The sequence below is a fragment of the Telmatherina bonti genome (assembly GCF_933228915.1).
Source record: "Telmatherina bonti genome assembly, chromosome: 13".
Classification (NCBI taxonomy): domain Eukaryota; kingdom Metazoa; phylum Chordata; class Actinopteri; order Atheriniformes; family Telmatherinidae; genus Telmatherina; species Telmatherina bonti.
In genome coordinates this window covers 2258169-2277815 of record NC_136611.1, presented here as the reverse complement: position 1 = coordinate 2277815, position 19647 = coordinate 2258169, and the positions used below count along the sequence as shown (strand labels likewise).

The following is a 19647-nucleotide window of genomic DNA, read 5'->3' as shown; positions in this document are numbered from 1 at the left end:
TGATGCTAGCCAGGACAAATGGACAATAGACCTTAATGTTGGTGGTTCACCCCTCACATTTAAAATCGATATCGGGGCAGTCATAAGTGAGAAGACATTCAAGTCACTCCAGGACAGAAGTAAACTGGACCCCTCAGAGACATGTTTCTTAGGTCCAGGTGGGAAACTGAGATGCTTGTCTTTAAAGAACAAGAATACACATTCCCAGTGTACGTAATAAAATGGCAAAGCAGCAACTTACTCAGCAGATTGGAAGCAGTACAGATGGAACTCGTGAGACGATGGCAAAACGTTAGTGCTGCTTTTGGCACAAGTGATCTGTTCAAGACAGAACCTGTCAAGATAATCCTCAAAGAGGATGCCCAGCCGTATGCTGTCCACGCAGCCAGGGGAGTACAGCTTCCACTTATGCCTCTCGTGAGGAAAGAACTGCAGAGACTGGAAAATGCTGCAATCATTGAAAAGGTGACAGAGCCTACAGAGTGGTGTGCTGCCATGGTTCCAGTGTTAAAACCAAACCGGAAGGAGGTGCGGTACTGTGTCGACATGAGACGACTCAATCAGGCTGTGAAACTTGAGAAATACGTTCTACCAACAATGGAGGAAATCATGCCAAGGCTGTCAGCATCCAAAGTCTTCTTCACACTCGATGCAGCCAGTGGATTTTATCAGATCCCTCTCCACAACAAACCTGCAGGCTCACAACGTTCCTTACTCCATTTGGGAAATATGCATTTCACAGACTCCCATTTGAAATTACGAGTGCAGCAGAAATTTTTCAAAGGAAAATGACAGACGCTGAAAGGACTGGAAGGAACGGAAGTGTACATGGACGACATGGACTGATTCATGGGGAAACAGAGGCGATCCATGACCAACGGCAAGACCAGGTACGTGATTGACAGATTCTTTTCCTGGGACACATATTTGACGAGAATGGTGGGCGCCCAGACCCTGAGAAAGTTGCGGGAATAGGGAACTTTCCACAACCACAAAATGTGTCAGAGCTCAAACGATTCCTAGGTATGGTCAATTACATGGCTAAATTAATTCCAGACCTTTCCACAGTGGGTCAACCACTACATGAACTGCTGGAACAGAATGTTGAATGGCTCTGGGGTCTAGGTCACCAGACAGCTTTCCAGAAACTGAAAAACATCCTGACACTACTTAGTACCAACATGGCAGGGTTTAACCCAGTCCTGGAAATCCTCAAACTTGCATCTCTTCTCAGACACTCCTGAATCCAATCAGCATCTTGTTACCAATCAGAGCCGAATGACATGCAGAAGAGATGGATCTAAAAGTTTCAGGTTTTGAGTTGGGTTGAAACTCCACAGGAGTCCTGCTGCTGATCATGTCCATCCCTTTCTGGTAACAGGAGATTCTCATGGTGACGAGGTGGAACGGGAGATTCTCATGGTGACGAGGTGGAACGGGAGGTTCTCATGGTGATGAGGTGGAACGGGAGATTCTCATGGTGACGAGGTGGAACGGGAGATTCTCATGGTGATGAGGTGGAACGGGAGGTTCTCATGGTGACGAGGTGGAACGGGAGATTCTCATGGTGATGAGGTGGAACGGGAGATTCTCATGGTGACGAGGTGGAACGGGAGGTTCTCATGGTGATGTGGTGGAACGGGAGATTCTCATGGTGATGAGGTGGAACGGGAGATTCTCATGGTGACGAGGTGGAACGGGAGGTTCTCATGGTGATGAGGTGGAACGGGAGATTCTCATGGTGACGAGGTGGAACGGGAGATTCTCATGGTGATGAGGTGGAACGGGAGGTTCTCATGGTGACGAGGTGGAACGGGAGATTCTCATGGTGATGAGGTGGAACGGGAGATTCTCATGGTGACGAGGTGGAACGGGAGGTTCTCATGGTGATGTGGTGGAACGGGAGATTCTCATGGTGATGAGGTGGAACGGGAGATTCTCATGGTGATGTGGTGGAACGGGAGATTCTCATGGTGATGAGGTGGAACGGGAGATTCTCATGGTGATGAGGTGGAACGGGAGATTCTCATGGTGATGAGGTGGAACGGGAGGTTCTCATGGTGACGAGGTGGAACGGGAGGTTCTCATGGTGACGAGGTGGAACGGGAGGTTCTCATGGTGACGAGGTGGAACGGGAGGTTCTCATGGTGACGAGGTGGAACGGGAGGTTCTCATGGTGACGAGGTGGAACGGGAGATTCTCATGGTGACGAGGTGGAACGGGAGGTTCTCATGGTGACGAGGTGGAACGGGAGGTTCTCATGGTGACGAGGTGGAACGGGAGGTTCTCACATGGTGACGAGGTGGAACGGGAGGTTCTCATGGTGACGAGGTGGAACGGGAGATTCTCATGGTGACGAGGTGGAACGGGAGATTCTCATGGTGACGAGGTGGAACGGGAGGTTCTCATGGTGACGAGGTGGAACGGGAGATTCTCATGGTGACGAGGTGGAACGGGAGATTCTCATGGTGATGAGGTGGAACGGGAGATTCTCATGGTGATGTGGTGGAACGGGAGATTCTCATGGTGATGAGGTGGAACGGGAGATTCTCATGGTGATGTGGTGGAACGGGAGATTCTCATGGTGATGTGGTGGAACGGGAGATTCTCATGGTGACGAAGTGGAACGGGAGATTCTCATGGTGATGTGGTGGAACGGGAGATTCTCATGGTGATGTGGTGGAACGGGAGATTCTCATGGTGATGAGGTGGAACGGGAGGTTCTCATGGTGACGAGGTGGAACGGGAGGTTCTCATGGTGACGAGGTGGAACGGGAGATTCTCATGGTGACGAGGTGGAACGGGAGATTCTCATGGTGACGAGGTGGAACGGGAGGTTCTCATGGTGACGAGGTGGAACGGGAGATTCTCATGGTGACGAGGTGGAACGGGAGATTCTCATGGTGATGAGGTGGAACGGGAGATTCTCATGGTGATGAGGTGGAACGGGAGATTCTCATGGTGACGAGGTGGAACGGGAGATTCTCATGGTGATGAGGTGGAACGGGAGATTCTCATGGTGATGAGGTGGAACGGGAGATTCTCATGGTGATGAGGTGGAACGGGAGATTCTCATGGTGATGAGGTGGAACGGGAGATTCTCATGGTGATGTGGTGGAACGGGAGATTCTCATGGTGATGAGGTGGACCTGGAGATTCTCATGGTGATGAGGTGGAACGGGAGATTCTCATGGTGATGAGGTGGAACGGGAGATTCTCATGGTGATGAGGTGGAACGGGAGATTCTCATGGTGATGTGGTGGAACGGGAGATTCTCATCATGATGAGGTGGAACGGGAGATTCTCATGGTGACGAGCATAAACTGCGTGATGTTTCATGTTATTATAGAGCAACATCTCTTCATAAAGTGTCCACCTTTTTTTATTTCATCACACTAAGAACTTCAGGAGGACAAATGAGGTCTTATTTGACATCCAGACTCCAGCATGTAAACCAGGACCACTGATATGAAAAGAACCTAAAGTGAACATGTTAGCATGTTCCTGCATCTGTTTTCAAGTCAGTGATCAGATCAGAATCTGCAGAAAAACAAACATCTCAGCTGTGATTTTTACTGTTTTATTGAAACCTAAACATCATGAGGAAACATTCAGAACAATAAATAAAATCTTCCTGGACGTTTGGTGGATTTAACTAAAGTCATCTAAAAGATTAAAAACCTTCCAATCACAGCTAAGCGTCGTCGTGGTGCGACAGAGATGCAGACGGGAGTTTAACAAGCATCAGCGGACGGAGGAACAGAACCGACAGGTTAGCAGTAGGACGTCCCGCTGAAACGATGATTCTTCTGCTTTAACGTGGAACAAAACGAGACTTTCGGCGGTCTCAGACGCCATCTGGGGACTTCTACACAACGAAACGACTAAAAATCTTTTTTCTTTCAAAGTGCAAAAAGCAACGTGATTTTAAAGAAACGTTTTGGCTCAAATCATTTTCAGATTACAGCGAAAAGAAATCCCGAAACCGAAACCGGGTTGTTGTTTAAAATGTCCCAACTCTGGAGAAGCAGCTGGATGCTGCGCGGCTTCCACCTCACTCCAGGAGCCAGTCGCGCCTCGCCGGCGGCTTCATGTGATGCAGCTCTGGTCGTAGGAAGGCGGAGCCTCTGAAACAAACACGCCACACACACATCACACACACATCACACCGTCTGCTGGAGATACGGACTGAGCGCGTGCAGACCAACCTTGTGGGTAATTTGAACAGCCGTAGTCTGGAGGCGGGATGAGCGGCGTTGCCGTGGAGCCGTTGAGCAGTGGGTAGAGCGTCGAAGCCCCCGCCGACCCGGCCGGCGCCGCAGAAGGCCCGCTGGGCGGCTGGTTCTGGGGGAAAAACAGACCCGGGGCGTAGCTGAAGGCGTTGGGCGAAACCAGCTGGGACTGGCGCTTCGTGGACAAGTCCTCGTTCGTGGAGGTCCCGCCTTCTGCGCCAGCATGGTACTCGGCAGGAGGAGCGCTGGGCTGGTTGTGGGTGGAGCTTCTGGAGCGTGGGGCGGGGCGTGGAGCAGGTTTGTGGGAGGGGCCATGGGCCAGAGAGGGTGAGGAAGAAGAGGCGGCGGCCGGCTTGCAGACGGACGCCTCGGCGTCTTTGGAAGCAGGAGACGGTCTTCTGCTGGGACGGCGTTTTTTGTCCAGCGAAATGTTTCCGATCTGGACGGGAAGCGTTACCATGACGTCAGGCGACTTCAGGCAGACCTGAGACGGAGAGGAAGAGGATGGCTGAACCTTCATCACCAATGGAAACGTTCCTCCCGCTCCAGAAAATAGAATCTTCTTACTTTGATGTAATATTGGATCTTTATGAGCTCACAGCCGACGAGCGCCGACTGGGGGAGGGACGGAACGATGATCTGCTCCTTCCACTCCACCTCCTTCCCTCCCTTCACCGTCCCCCCCTCCACCTCCGCGATGCTCCTCACATCCTGCGTGGGCTTCTTCGTCTCGTACGTCACCTTCTGCAGAGACACCGGGTCAGAGTACTGGACCCAGACCAGGACCCAGACCGGGTCCGGCTGGACCCAGACCAGGACCCAGACCGGGTCCGGCTGGACCCAGACCAGCTCACACCGGACCCAGACCAGGACCCAGACCGGGTCCGGCTGGACCCTGACCAGGACCCAGACCGGGTCCGGCTGGACCCAGACCAGGACCCAGACCGGGTCCGGCTGGACCCAGACCAGCTCACACCGGACCCAGACCAGGACCCAGACCAGCTCACACCGGACCCAGACCAGGACCCAGACCGGGTCCGGCTGGACCCTGACCAGGACCCAGACCGGGTCCGGCTGGACCCAGACCAGCTCACACCGGACCCAGACCAGGACCCAGACCAGCTCACACCAGACCCAGACCAGGACCCAGACCGGGTCCGGCTGGACCCAGACCAGGACCCAGACCGGGTCCGGCTGGACCCAGACCAGCTCACACCGGACCCAGACCAGGACCCAGACCGGGTCCGGCTGGACCCTGACCAGGACCCAGACCGGGTCCGGCTGGACCCAGACCAGGACCCAGACCGGGTCCGGCTGGACCCAGACCAGGACCCAGACCGGGTCCGGCTGGACCCAGACCAGCTCACACCGGACCCAGACCAGGACCCAGACCAGCTCACACCAGACCCAGACCAGGACCCAGACCGGGTCCGGCTGGACCCAGACCAGCTCACACCGGACCCAGACCAGGACCCAGACCAGGACCCAGACCGGGTCCGGCTGGACCCAGACCAGGACCCAGACCGGGTCCGGCTGGACCCAGACCAGCTCACACCAGACCCAGACCGGGTCCTACTGGACCCAGACCAGGACCCAGACCGGGTCTGGCTGGACCCAGACCAGCTCACACCGGACCCAGACCAGGACCGGCTGGACCCTGACCAGGACCCAGACCGGGTCCGGCTGGACCCAGACCAGCTCACACCGGACCCAGACCAGGACCCAGACCGGGTCCGGCTGGACCCAGACCAGCTCACACAGGACCCAGACCAGGACCCAGACCAGCTCACACCAGACCCAGACCAGGACCCAGACCGGGTCCGGCTGGACCCAGACCAGGACCCAGACCGGGTCCGGCTGGACCCAGACCAGCTCACACCGGACCCAGACCAGGACCCAGACCAGGACCCAGACCGGGTCCGGCTGGACCCAGACCAGGACCCAGACCGGGTCCGGCTGGACCCAGACCAGCTCACACCGGACCCAGACCAAGACCCAGACCAGGACCCAGACCGGGTCCGGCTGGACCCAGACCAGGACCCAGACCAGGACCCAGACCGGGTCCGGCTGGACCCAGACCAGGACCCAGACCGGGTCCGGCTGGACCCAGACCAGCTCACACCGGACCCAGACCAGGACCGGCTGGACCCTGACCAGGACCCAGACCGGGTCCTACTGGACCCTGACCGGGTCCGGCTGGACCCAGACCAGCTTACACCGGACCAAGACCAGGACCCAGACCGGGTCCTACTGGACCCAGACCAGCTCACACCGGACCCAGACCAGGACCCAGACCGGGTCCTACTGGACCCTGACCAGGACCCTGACCGGGTCCGGCTGGACCCAGACCGGATCGGACCGGACCCAGACCAGATCCAACTGGATCAGAAACCACACCAACCAGAACCAGAACCCGATGAGGCCGCTTCCCGAGCCCCATCCTCTGTAACACAGATGTCCAGTTCTGGTCCTGCAGGTTTTAGAAGTTTTCAACTGATTCAAGCTCTGCAGAAGTCTGGATTAACCCCGGATCAGAGTCAGGTGTGTTGCAGCAAGGAAACCTCTAAAACCTGCAGGAACCAGCTTTAAGGACCAAGACTTAGGATCCCTGGTCTAGAGGTTTCCTGCTGCAACACACCTGATCCAGATTTATGGGTCAGAACTGCTGAGGAGCCTTTAGACTGAATCAGGGAAGTTGGAGAAGGAAAACATCTAAAACCTGCAGGACGGAGGCCCATTAGGACTGATGGACATTCTACACTACAGATCCGTCCACCAACCAGTCCAACGGAGACGGTGGACATCGTGTCGGATCCATCGTCTCGTTACTGATCGTAAAGTTTTACGTTTCTTCTTTTCTGTTCCTGCAGAAGAGATTTATTACTGCGTCTCATTAAACTACAAACAAACATAAATAATAAAAACCACGTCCCAAACAATAGAAGATAACGACAGAAATGTCCCTTAGATCTGAGACAAAGTGGGTCTAAACGATGTCTACAGAGATGCCTCCGTCTACAGACGATAATAAACCTGCCGATTCAGAGAACCAGAAGGAATCTCTGTATGTCGGGATCTTCTGCGTGAAAAGCAGACATCATTCTTTACTTGAAACCACTGAACGGACTCTGGAAGACTCCCAGAAACCAGGAACTGTAGTAAAGGAGACGCTACCAGGGGTGTCAAACTCCGGTCCTCCAGGGCCGGTCTCCGGCAGGTTTTTCTTGTTTCCCTCCTCCAACACAGCTGATTCAAGTCAGATGGATCCAGATGCTTTTTGTCCACCTGTTTATTAACTTCAGTCAGGTGTGTTGGAGCAGGGAGACAACAAAAACCTGCAGGATATCAATCAGAACATTCTGGAATGTTTCCCAGGATAAAATCCAGTTCAGCCACTCTTCCCAGTTCAAACAGGAAGCCATGAACAGGACTGGTCCGACCCGAAGCCTCCGATCACGTCACCAACAGATCATCCATCACACTTCTTACGAAGCATCGGCATTTCGCTCCCATCCAGCAGAAAAACTGTCGTCAGAATTCTAAAACCCAACAACCAATCAGCTGCTGCGACGTTTCCAGCCGGATTCCTCTGAGCGACCAGCAGGGGGCGGTAAAACAGCAGAACAGGTGAGTTTTTTACCTGAATCAGGCTGGCGGCCATGTTCCCAGTGGTCTTCCCAGACTGGTTCTGGATGTTAGCCGTCACCTGGATGACCTGACCCGGCGTGTAACCCTTCATGTCCGTCTGGGCCTTCAGAACCACGGTGCCGGTTTTCATCAGCATGTAGGTGAACTGCTGGGTGACGGCGGACGAGCAGCTTCCCTGCAACGACGACACATGTTTTTTCAGCGGCAGCATCAGGATCGGAGCCGCCGGACCTCCAGAGACCAGACGGATCCGACCAGTTCCTGCTGAACCTCCGAGATTCCTGCCAATGTTCCCGTCAGGCTGCCGGCTGCTGGCGCCGCAGCGTTCCAGCAGGACGCCGCGTGGCGCACGGCGGCCGTTTAAGCGCGTCTTCTGGGAGTTCATGTTTCTTACCCCCCACCCCCCCACCCACCACCAGGACCCCGTCTGACCCATATGTCTGGCAGCTCGTTCAGGTTGAGAAGCCTCAGCAGGTAGAACGGTTTCTCGGCGCTGTAGTCTTTGGAGAAACGCGCCGTGTCGATGAAAACTCTCACTCTGTAAACTATCCTGCCGTAGCTGCCTTCGAAGGACGTCGGCGCCGAAGCTGCGAGAGACGGAAACAACCAATCAGAGTCAAGACATCCCAGCGAGGTGAACATCAGGATGCAGACTCCTACCGGGTATGAGGAACCTGAAGGGAAACGTGTGATCGCCCTGCTTCAGGGTTCCTGATTGGGACACAAAACATCTGTCAGTGGAAACATGGCTGCCGTGCCGGAAGCTCCGCCTCCAGGCTGGAATTCTACAGGAGAGATTTTCCCCGACAGATTTACCTTTATCTGCCAGAGAGATGGAGCTGTTGAAGTACTGCTCCTCCGCCGTCCAGCTCGTCTCGTTCACCTTGTTGCTGATTCCACAGAAACCGTTGCAGTTCGCTTTGATCGCTGCAAAACAAGACGTTACGATTCAACCAGTTAGACCGAGCAACTTCCAGTCCGCCTGCTGGTGCAACTGGAGCAACTTCCAGTTAACCTGATGGTGCAACTGGAGCAACTTCCAGTCCGCCTGCTGGTGCAACTGGAGCAACTTCCAGTTAACCTGATGGTGCAACTGGAGCAACTTCCAGTCCGCCTGCTGGTGCAACTGGAGCAACTTCCAGTCCGCCTGCTGGTGCAACTGGAGCAACTTCCAGTCCGCCTGCTGGTGCAACTGGAGCAACTTCCAGTTAACCTGATGGTGCAACTGGAGCAACTTCCAGTCCGCCTGCTGGTGCAACTGGAGCAACTTCCAGTCCGCCTGCTGGTGCAACTGGAGCAACTTCCAGTTAACCTGATGGTGCAACTGGAGCAACTTCCAGTTAACCTGATGGTGCAACTGGAGCAACTTCCAGTCCGCCTGCTGGTGCAACTGGAGCAACTTCCAGTCCGCCTGCTGGTGCAACTGGAGCAACTTCCAGTTAACCTGATGGTGCAACTGGAGCAACTTCCAGTTAACCTGATGGTGCAACTGGAGCAACTTCCAGTCCGCCTGCTGGTGCAACTGGAGCAACTTCCAGTTAACCTGATGGTGCAACTGGAGCAACTTCCAGTCCGCCTGCTGGTGCAACTGGAGCAACTTCCAGTCCGCCTGCTGGTGCGACTGGAGCAACTTCCAGTCCGCCTGCTGGTGCAACTTGAGCAACTTCCAGTTAACCTGATGGTGCAACTGGAGCAACTTCCAGTCCACCTGCTGGAGCAACTGGAGCAACTTCCAGTCCGCCTGCTGGTGCAACTGGAGCAACTTCCAGTTAACCTGATGGTGCAACTGGAGCAACTTCCAGTTAACCTGATGGTGCAACTGGAGCAACTTCCAGTTAACCTGATGGTGCAACTGGAGCAACTTCCAGTCCGCCTGCTGGTGCAACTGGAGCAACTTCCAGTCCGCCTGCTGGTGCAACTGGAGCAACTTCCAGTCCGCCTGCTGGTGCAACTGGAGCAACTTCCAGTTAACCTGCTGGTGCAACTGGAGCAACTTCCAGTCCGCCTGCTGGTGCAACTGGAGCAACTTCCAGTCCGCCTGCTGGTGCAACTGGAGCAACTTCCAGTCCGCCTGCTGGAGCAACTTCCAGTCCGCCTGCTGGAGCAACTGGAGCAACTTCCAGTCCGCCTGCTGGTGCAACTGGAGCAACTTCCAGTTAACCTGATGGTGCAACTGGAGCAACTTCCAGTTAACCTGATGGTGCAACTGGAGCAACTTCCAGTTAACCTGATGGTGCAACTGGAGCAACTTCCAGTCCGCCTGCTGGTGCAACTGGAGCAACTTCCAGTCCGCCTGCTGGTGCAACTGGAGCAACTTCCAGTCCGCCTGCTGGTGCAACTGGAGCAACTTCCAGTCCGCCTGCTGGTGCAACTGGAGCAACTTCCAGTCCGCCTGCTGGTGCAACTGGAGCAACTTCCAGTCCGCCTGCTGGTGCAACTGGAGCAACTTCCAGTCCGCCTGCTGGTGCAACTGGAGCAACTTCCAGTCCGCCTGCTGGTGCAACTGGAGCAACTTCCAGTTAACCTGATGGTGCAACTGGAGCAACTTCCAGTCCGCCTGCTGGTGCAACTGGAGCAACTTCCAGTCCGCCTGCTGGTGCAACTGGAGCAACTTCCAGTTAACATGCTGGTGCAACTGGAGCAACTTCCAGTCCGCCTGCTGGTGCAACTGGAGCAACTTCCAGTCCGCCTGCTGGTGCAACTGGAGCAACTTCCAGTCCGCCTGCTGGTGCAACTGGAGCAACTTCCAGTCCGCCTGCTGGAGCAACTTCCAGTCCGCCTGCTGGAGCAACTTCCAGTCCGCCTGCTGGAGCAACTGGAGCAACTTCCAGTCCGCCTGCTGGTGCAACTGGAGCAACTTCCAGTTAACCTGATGGTGCAACTGGAGCAACTTCCAGTTAACCTGATGGTGCAACTGGAGCAACTTCCAGTCCGCCTGCTGGTGCAACTGGAGCAACTTCCAGTCCGCCTGCTGGTGCAACTGGAGCAACTTCCAGTCCGCCTGCTGGTGCAACTGGAGCAACTTCCAGTCCGCCTGCTGGTGCAACTGGAGCAACTTCCAGTCCGCCTGCTGGTGCAACTGGAGCAACTTCCAGTCCGCCTGCTGGTGCAACTGGAGCAACTTCCAGTCCGCCTGCTGGTGCAACTGGAGCAACTTCCAGTCCGCCTGCTGGTGCAACTGGAGCAACTTCCAGTCCGCCTGCTGGTGCAACTGGAGCAACTTCCAGTCCGCCTGCTGGTGCAACTGGAGCAACTTCCAGTTAACCTGATGGTGCAACTGGAGCAACTTCCAGTCCGCCTGCTGGAGCAACTGGAGCAACTTCCAGTCCGCCTGCTGGTGCAACTGGAGCAACTTCCAGTTAACCTGATGGTGCAACTGGAGCAACTTCCAGTTAACCTGATGGTGCAACTGGAGCAACTTCCAGTTAACCTGATGGTGCAACTGGAGCAACTTCCAGTTAACCTGATGGTGCAACTGGAGCAACTTCCAGTTAACCTGATGGTGCAACTGGAGCAACTTCCAGTCCGCCTGCTGGTGCAACTGGAGCAACTTCCAGTCCGCCTGCTGGTGCAACTGGAGCAACTTCCAGTCCGCCTGCTGGTGCAACTGGAGCAACTTCCAGTTAACATGCTGGTGCAACTGGAGCAACTTCCAGTCCGCCTGCTGGTGCAACTGGAGCAACTTCCAGTCCGCCTGCTGGTGCAACTGGAGCAACTTCCAGTTAACCTGATGGTGCAACTGGAGCAACTTCCAGTCCACCTGCTGGAGCAACTGGAGCAACTTCCAGTCCGCCTGCTGGTGCAACTGGAGCAACTTCCAGTTAACCTGATGGTGCAACTGGAGCAACTTCCAGTTAACCTGATGGTGCAACTGGAGCAACTTCCAGTTAACCTGATGGTGCAACTGGAGCAACTTCCAGTCCGCCTGCTGGAGCAACTTCCAGTCCGCCTGCTGGAGCAACTTCCAGTCCGCCTGCTGGAGCAACTTCCAGTCCGCCTGCTCGTGCAACTGGAAAACGATCTGCAGTTCATATTCATGTGACGCAACAAACGACATGGCGGTCAGTCGGCTCGGCGTAGACCAGACCGTGGTGACGACCACGTTCTTCATTTGTCATAAAAATGGATTTTTGGAGAATAAACTGCTGACTTTTAGTCCTTACTGGATTTAAACCAGTAAAAATCACCAGTAACCACATGAAGGGGACGACTCAGATGTGGTTTATTATTTTATTTTAAACGTATAAAACTGACCTCCATCCACCCCTCCATGTTTATTCGGGTGGCGTGGTTAGTTAAGCGGAACAAGATGGCGTCCAGCAGCTGATCGCAGACACAACGTCCTGGAGAAGGTGTTGCCGGGAAACGTCACCAGTTTACTTAGTTCTAGTCCGAATCGTTCACTTCCGGACACCGGAGGTTCGCCACCAGACCGGAGGTTCGCCACCAGACCGGAGGTTCGCCACCAGACCGGAGGTTCGCCACCAGACCGGAGGTTCGCCACCAGACTGGAGGTTCGCCACCAGACCGGAGGTTCGCCACCAGACTGGAGGAACGCCACCAGACCGGAGGTTCGCCACCAGACCGGAGGTTCGCCACCAGACCGCAAGAACGTCACTAAACCAGAGGAACGTCACCAGACCGGAAGAATGTCACCAGACCGGAAAAACGCCACCAGACCGGAGGATCGCCACCAGACCGGAGGAACGCCACCAGACCGGAGGAACGCCACCAGACCGGAGGAACGCCACCAGACCGGAGGAACGCCACCAGACCGGAGGTTCGCCACCAGACCGGAGGAACGCCACCAGACCGGAGGAACGCCACCAGACCGGAGGGTCGCCACCAGACCGCAAGAACGTCACTAAACCAGAGGAACGCCACCAGGCCGGAGGAACGCCACCAGGCCGGAGGAACGCCACCAGGCCGGAGGAACGCCACCAGGCCGGAGGAACGTCACTAAACCAGAGGAACGTCACTAAACCAGAGGAACGTCACTAGACCGGAGGAACGTCACTAAACCGGAGGAACGCCACCAGACTGGAGGAACGTCACCAGACCGGAGGAACGCCACCAGACCGGAGGAACGCCACCAGACCGAAGGAACGTCACTAGAGCGGAGGTTCGCCAACAGACCGGAGGAACGTCACTAGACCGGAGGAACGTCACTAGACCGGAGGTTCGCCACCAGATCGGAGGAACGTCACTAGACCGGAGGTTCACCTCTAGACCGGAGGAACGTCACCAGACCGGACGAACGTCACTAAACCGGAGGTTCGCCAACAGACCGGAGGTTCGCCAACAGACCGAAGGAACTTCACTAGACCGGAGGTTCGCCACCAGACCGAAGGAACTTCACTAAACCAGAGGAACGTCACCAGACTGAAGGAACGCCACCAGACCGAAGGAACGCCACCAGACCGGAGGAACGCCACCAGACCGGAGGAACGCCACCAGACCGGAGGAACGCCACCAGACCGGAGGAACGTCACTAGAGCGGAGGTTCGCCAACAGACCGGAGGTTCGCCAACAGACCGGAGGTTCGCCAACAGACCGGAGGTTCGCCAACAGACCGAAGGAACTTCACTAGACCGGAGGTTCGCCACCAGACCGAAGGAACTTCACTAAACCAGAGGAACGTCACCAGACTGAAGGAACGCCACCAGACCGAAGGAACGCCACTAGACCGGAGGAACGCCACCAGACCGGAGGAACGCCACCAGACCGGAGGAACGCCACCAGACCGAAGGAACGTCACTAGAGCGGAGGTTCGCCAACAGACCGGAGGTTCGCCAACAGACCGGAGGAACGTCACTAGACCGGAGGAACGTCACTAGACCGGAGGAACGTCACTAGACCGGAGGAACGTCACTAGACCGGAGGTTCGCCACCAGATCGGAGGAACGTCACCAGACCGGAGGAACGTCACTAGACCGGAGGTTCACCTCTAGACCGGAGGAACGTCACCAGACCGGACGAACGTCACCAGACCGGACGAACGTCACCAGACCGGAGGAACGTCACTAGACCGGAGGAACGTCACTAGACCGGAGGTTTGTCAACAGACCGAAGGAACTTCACTAGACCGAAGGAACGTCACTAGACCGAAGGAACGTCACTAGACCGGAGGTTCTCCAACAGACCGGAGGTTCTCCAACAGACCGAAGGAACGTCACTAGACCGGAGGTTCTCCACCAGACCGGAAGTTCGTCAACAGACCGAAGGAACTTCACTAGACCGGAGGAACGTCACTAGACCGGAGGTTCGCTAACAGACCGGAGGTTCGCCAACAGACCGGAGGAACGCCACCAGACCGGAGGAACGCCACCAGACCGGAGGAACGCCACCAGACCGGAGGTTCGCCACCAGACCGGAGGTTCGCCACCAGACCGCAAGAACGTCACTAAACCAGAGGAACGCCACCAGGCCGGAAAAACGCCACCAGGCCGGAAAAACGCCACCAGGCCGGAGGAACGCCACTAGACCAAAGGAACGTCACTAAACCAGAGGAACGTCACTAGACCGGAGGAACGTCACTAGACCGGAGGAACGTCACTAGACCGGAGGAACGTCACTAGACCGGAGGAACGTCACTAAACCAGAGGAACGTCACTAGACCGGAGGAACGTCACTAGACCGGAGGAACGTCACTAGACCGGAGGAACGTCACTAGACCGGAGGAACGTCACTAGACCAGAGGAACGTCACTAGACCGGAGGAACGTCACTAGACCGGAGGAACGTCACTAGACCGGAGGAACGTCACTAGACCAGAGGAACGTCACTAAACCAGAGGAACGTCACTAAACCGGAGGAACGTCACTAAACCGGAGGAACGTCACTAAACCGGAGGAACGTCACTAAACCAGAGGAACGTCACTAGACCGGAGGAACGTCACTAGACCGGAGGAACGTCACTAGACCGGAGGAACGTCACTAGACCAGAGGAACGCCACTAGACCAGAGGAACGCCACTAGACCAGAGGAACGCCACTAGACCAGAGGAACGTCACTAGACCAGAGGAACGTCACTAGACCGGAGGAACGTCACTAGACCGAAGGAACGCCACCAGACCGGAGGAACGCCACCAGACCGAAGGAACGTCACTAGAGCGGAGGTTCGCCAACAGACCGGAGGAACGTCACTAGACCGGAGGAACGTCACTAGACCGGAGGTTCGCCACCAGATCGGAGGAACGTCACTAGACCGGAGGTTCACCTCTAGACCGGAGGAACGTCACTAGACCGGAGGTTCACCTCTAGACCGGAGGAACGTCACCAGACCGGACGAACGTCACTAAACCGGAGGTTCGCCAACAGACCGGAGGTTCGCCAACAGACCGGAGGTTCGCCAACAGACCGAAGGAACTTCACTAGACCGGAGGTTCGCCACCAGACCGAAGGAACGCCACCAGACCGAAGGAACGCCACCAGACCGGAGGAACTTCACTAAACCAGAGGAACGTCACCAGACCGAAGGAACGCCACCAGACCGAAGGAACGCCACCAGACCGAAGGAACGCCACCAGACCGAAGGAACGCCACCAGACCGAAGGAACGCCACCAGACCGGAGGAACGCCACCAGACCGAAGGAACGTCACTAGAGCGGAGGTTCGCCAACAGACCGGAGGTTCGCCAACAGACCGGAGGTTCGCCAACAGACCGGAGGTTCGCCAACAGACCGGAGGAACGTCACTAGACCGGAGGAACGTCACTAGACCGGAGGAACGTCACTAGACCGGAGGTTCGCCACCAGATCGGAGGAACGTCACCAGACCGGAGGAACGTCACTAGACCGGAGGTTCACCTCTAGACCGGAGGAACGTCACCAGACCGGACGAACGTCACTAGACCGGAGGAACGTCACTAGACCGGAGGAACGTCACTAGACCGGAGGTTTGTCAACAGACCGAAGGAACTTCACTAGACCGGAGGTTCTCCAACAGACCGGAGGTTCTCCAACAGACCGAAGGAACGTCACTAGACCGGAGGTTCTCCACCAGACCGGAAGTTCGTCAACAGACCGAAGGAACGTCACTAGACCGGAGGAACGTCACTAGACCGGAGGTTCGCCAACAGACCGGAGGTTCGCCAACAGACCGGAGGTTCGCCAACAGACCGAAGGAACTTCACTAGACCGGAGGTTCGCCACCAGACCGGAGGAACGTCACCAGACCGGAGGAACGTCACCAGACCGGAGGAATGCCACCAGACCGGAGGAACGTCACTAGACCGGAGGTTCACCTCTAGACCGGAGGAACGTCACTAGACCGGAGGTTCACCTCTAGACCGGAGGAACGTCACCAGACCGGACGAACGTCACTAAACCGGAGGTTCGCCAACAGACCGGAGGTTCGCCAACAGACCGGAGGTTCGCCAACAGACCGGAGGTTCGCCAACAGACCGAAGGAACTTCACTAGACCGGAGGTTCGCCACCAGACCGAAGGAACGCCACCAGACCGAAGGAACGCCACCAGACCGGAGGAACTTCACTAAACCAGAGGAACGTCACCAGACCGAAGGAACGCCACCAGACCGAAGGAACGCCACCAGACCGAAGGAACGCCACCAGACCGAAGGAACGCCACCAGACCGGAGGAACGCCACCAGACCGAAGGAACGTCACTAGAGCGGAGGTTCGCCAACAGACCGGAGGTTCGCCAACAGACCGGAGGTTCGCCAACAGACCGGAGGAACGTCACTAGACCGGAGGAACGTCACTAGACCGGAGGAACGTCACTAGACCGGAGGTTCGCCACCAGATCGGAGGAACGTCACCAGACCGGAGGAACGTCACTAGACCGGAGGTTCACCTCTAGACCGGAGGAACGTCACTAGACCGGACGAACGTCACTAGACCGGAGGTTTGTCAACAGACCGAAGGAACTTCACTAGACCGGAGGTTCTCCAACAGACCGGAGGTTCTCCAACAGACCGAAGGAACGTCACTAGACCGGAGGTTCTCCACCAGACCGGAAGTTCGTCAACAGACCGAAGGAACGTCACTAGACCGGAGGAACGTCACTAGACCGGAGGTTCGCCAACAGACCGGAGGTTCGCCAACAGACCGGAGGTTCGCCAACAGACCGAAGGAACTTCACTAGACCGGAGGTTCGCCAACAGACCGGAAGTTCGTCAACAGACCGAAGGAACGTCACTAGACCGGAGGAACGTCACTAGACCGGAGGTTCGCCAACAGACCGGAGGTTCGCCAACAGACCGGAGGTTCGCCAACAGACCGGAGGAACGCCACCAGACCGGAGGAACGTCACCAGACCGGAGGAACGTCACCAGACCGGAGGAACGTCACCAGACCGGAGGTTCGTCACCAGACCAAAGGAATGCCACCAGACTGGAGGAACCACAAGGACACGCCTCAACACAGACAGATGGATCCGGAAGCTCGCCCAGCGAGCTGTGTTCAGACGGGAACACAGAACAGTTTCACAAATCCACAACAAACTGGGAGAATATTCCATAAACATTCCTTTAATCCCAGTCAGAAGCAGACGGGACATCTCCGCCCCAGCTGGCCGATCTGGCGGCTAAAATCCTGCTGAGCAGGTACACGACGACCGACCAGAAGAAGAAACCAGTTATTCCCGCTGCCTCACAGACTGGTTCCGGTTTGGACTGGAAATAAAGGTCTGCAGGTCACCTGAAGGGTCACACAGTTCCCCTCCAACATGTATAAAATAACCCGACCTGTTCTCCATTCTGGACCCTCCCAGGAGCAGGCTGGTGATACGTTATGGCGTCATTTTCCTTCTCCCTACTTGGAACCAGAAGCGGGACTTAGTCCAGCTCCTGGTCCTGCAGACACCTGTCTTCAGGTTTTGGTATCACAGCAGAGAGCCACATGAAGACCTGGACCCGGTCTGCATTGGGTCTCTGCGTGGTCACGCGCGGGTCTCAACCCGCCCCTCGTGGCAGAGTTTCCCACTTCCGTGTTGTGCCCGCGGCGCAGGTGTCCTGCAGGTGAGTCTCACCTTTGCACTGCAGCGGCTGGTTGGTCTTCACCGTCACCGTCCCGGAGATAGGGTCTCCCGGACTGTACACGTCCTTGTTCTGGTCAAACGCGATGCTCAGCTCGCGCAGCTTCCCCATGGCGGCCTCTCACCGAAACTCACCGTCACCTGGATCACAAAGCAGCGTCTGTTCACAAGCCCCGCCCCCTTTCGTGACGTCGCTGCAGGTGCGCTGTGAAGATGCCGTTCAGCCAATCAGCTGATGAGTTGTTTAACGTTGTTTACTTCCAGCTGGAAGAGTCACGTGACAGAAATCACGTCCACAGCCAGAAAGTCCGTCCTGATGGGAGCTGTTCTGTCTGAACTGGGAGCTCTGGTTCCTCCCACATTACATCCCACCACAGCATTCTGGAAACAGAATGATCTGCCATTAAAACCAGTCTGGAAGCCCAAAGATGTACCTCTATATGATGAAAATTAATCCCCAACATTTAATATATGGTAAATCTAATGATTCTTATTTCTAAATTCCATATTCATAAATCACTTCCTTCCTTTGTTTAACCCTTTCATGCATGAACTAATAAAAATAGTGTTTTATCTCTACACACATGCAATGATACTTTTTAGTTTATGAATGATATTTACAATTTTATGATTTATTCTACAGTATTCTGTTAAACATTTATAAAGTAATATATAATCATAATTATATTATGTAAATCTTCCATAGAATTGTGTCATTTTATTTTCCTATTTATCACAAAGGCAAACTTACATGATGTTTAGTTATATCAAATAGTTATTTGTTCTCCAGTGAGTGGAAACATAGATGATCCAGGAACATCTGCTGACGAGTTTATTTATAAAAAATACCATCATCATTCCTGCATGACTGGACAAAAGCGGGTAAACAGGTGTCCACTGTATGGCACGATGCATGAAAGGGTTCATATTTCATGAAGACTGAGAGAAATGTTTCCAGTCCAGAATGAAGGGAAATAAAAGAGAAATGTCTTCGATGCAGGAATCTAATAAAACTATCGTCGTTCAGCCGACATGGACCTTATTTTATGCCTGATCATGTTTTTCATAACTTACCTTCCATGTGTTTTTATTCATCACGGTTTATGTTGCAGATTTATTCCTCTCATCAGTCATGATTCTAGAGATCATAAAATAAAACGTCGGACAAGAAACCGCCTGAAGTTTCACTCTGGATTCATCTGCTGATCCAAAAGTCCAGAAAATAATTTCCTTCCTGGTTCTGGTCCAGATGGAGGTTTTCCTTCCTGGTTCTGGTCCAGATGGAGGTTTTCCTTCCTGGTTCTGGTCCAGATGGAGGTTTTCCTTCCTGGTTCTGGTCCAGATGGAGGTTTTCCTTCCTGGTTCTGGTCCTGATGGAGGTTTTCCTTCCTGGTTCTGGTCCTGATGGAGGTTTTCCTTCCTGGTTCTGGTCCTGATGGAGGTTTTCCTTCCTGGTTCTGGTCCTGATGGAGGTTTTCCTTCCTGGTTCTGGTCCTGATGGAGGTTTTCCTTCCTGGTTCTGGTCCAGATGGAGGTTTTCCTTCCTGGTTCTGGTCCTGATGGAGGTTTTCCTTCCTGGTTCTGGTCCAGATGGAGGTTTTCCTTCCTGGTTCTGGTCCTGATGGAGGTTTTCCTTCCTGGTTCTGGTCCAGATGGAGGTTTTCCTTCCTGGTTCTGGTCCTGATGGAGGTTTTCCTTCCTGCAGCCAGAACCAGCATGAGAGATCATATTTCTCCAGTTTTAGCCTCTCTTCATTGGCTGCCTGTTGAAT

General features: G+C 55.0%; 1 protein-coding gene across 1 annotated transcript; it reads right to left on the bottom strand.

The window, feature by feature from the left end:
• Positions 1–237: 237 nt before the first annotated feature.
• Positions 238–17988, bottom strand: LOC306764133 (arrestin domain-containing protein 1-like; the record flags this gene model as incomplete). The annotated part of the gene is made up of 9 exons (XM_079251174.1): positions 238–448; positions 829–979; positions 4209–4716; positions 4800–4976; positions 7873–8055; positions 8313–8467; positions 8541–8591; positions 8697–8807; positions 17871–17988. 9 exons carry the CDS (start codon positions 17986–17988, stop codon positions 238–240), a joined length of 1665 nt encoding a protein of 554 aa, XP_079107300.1.
• Between the last annotated feature and the right edge of the window lie 1659 nt (positions 17989–19647).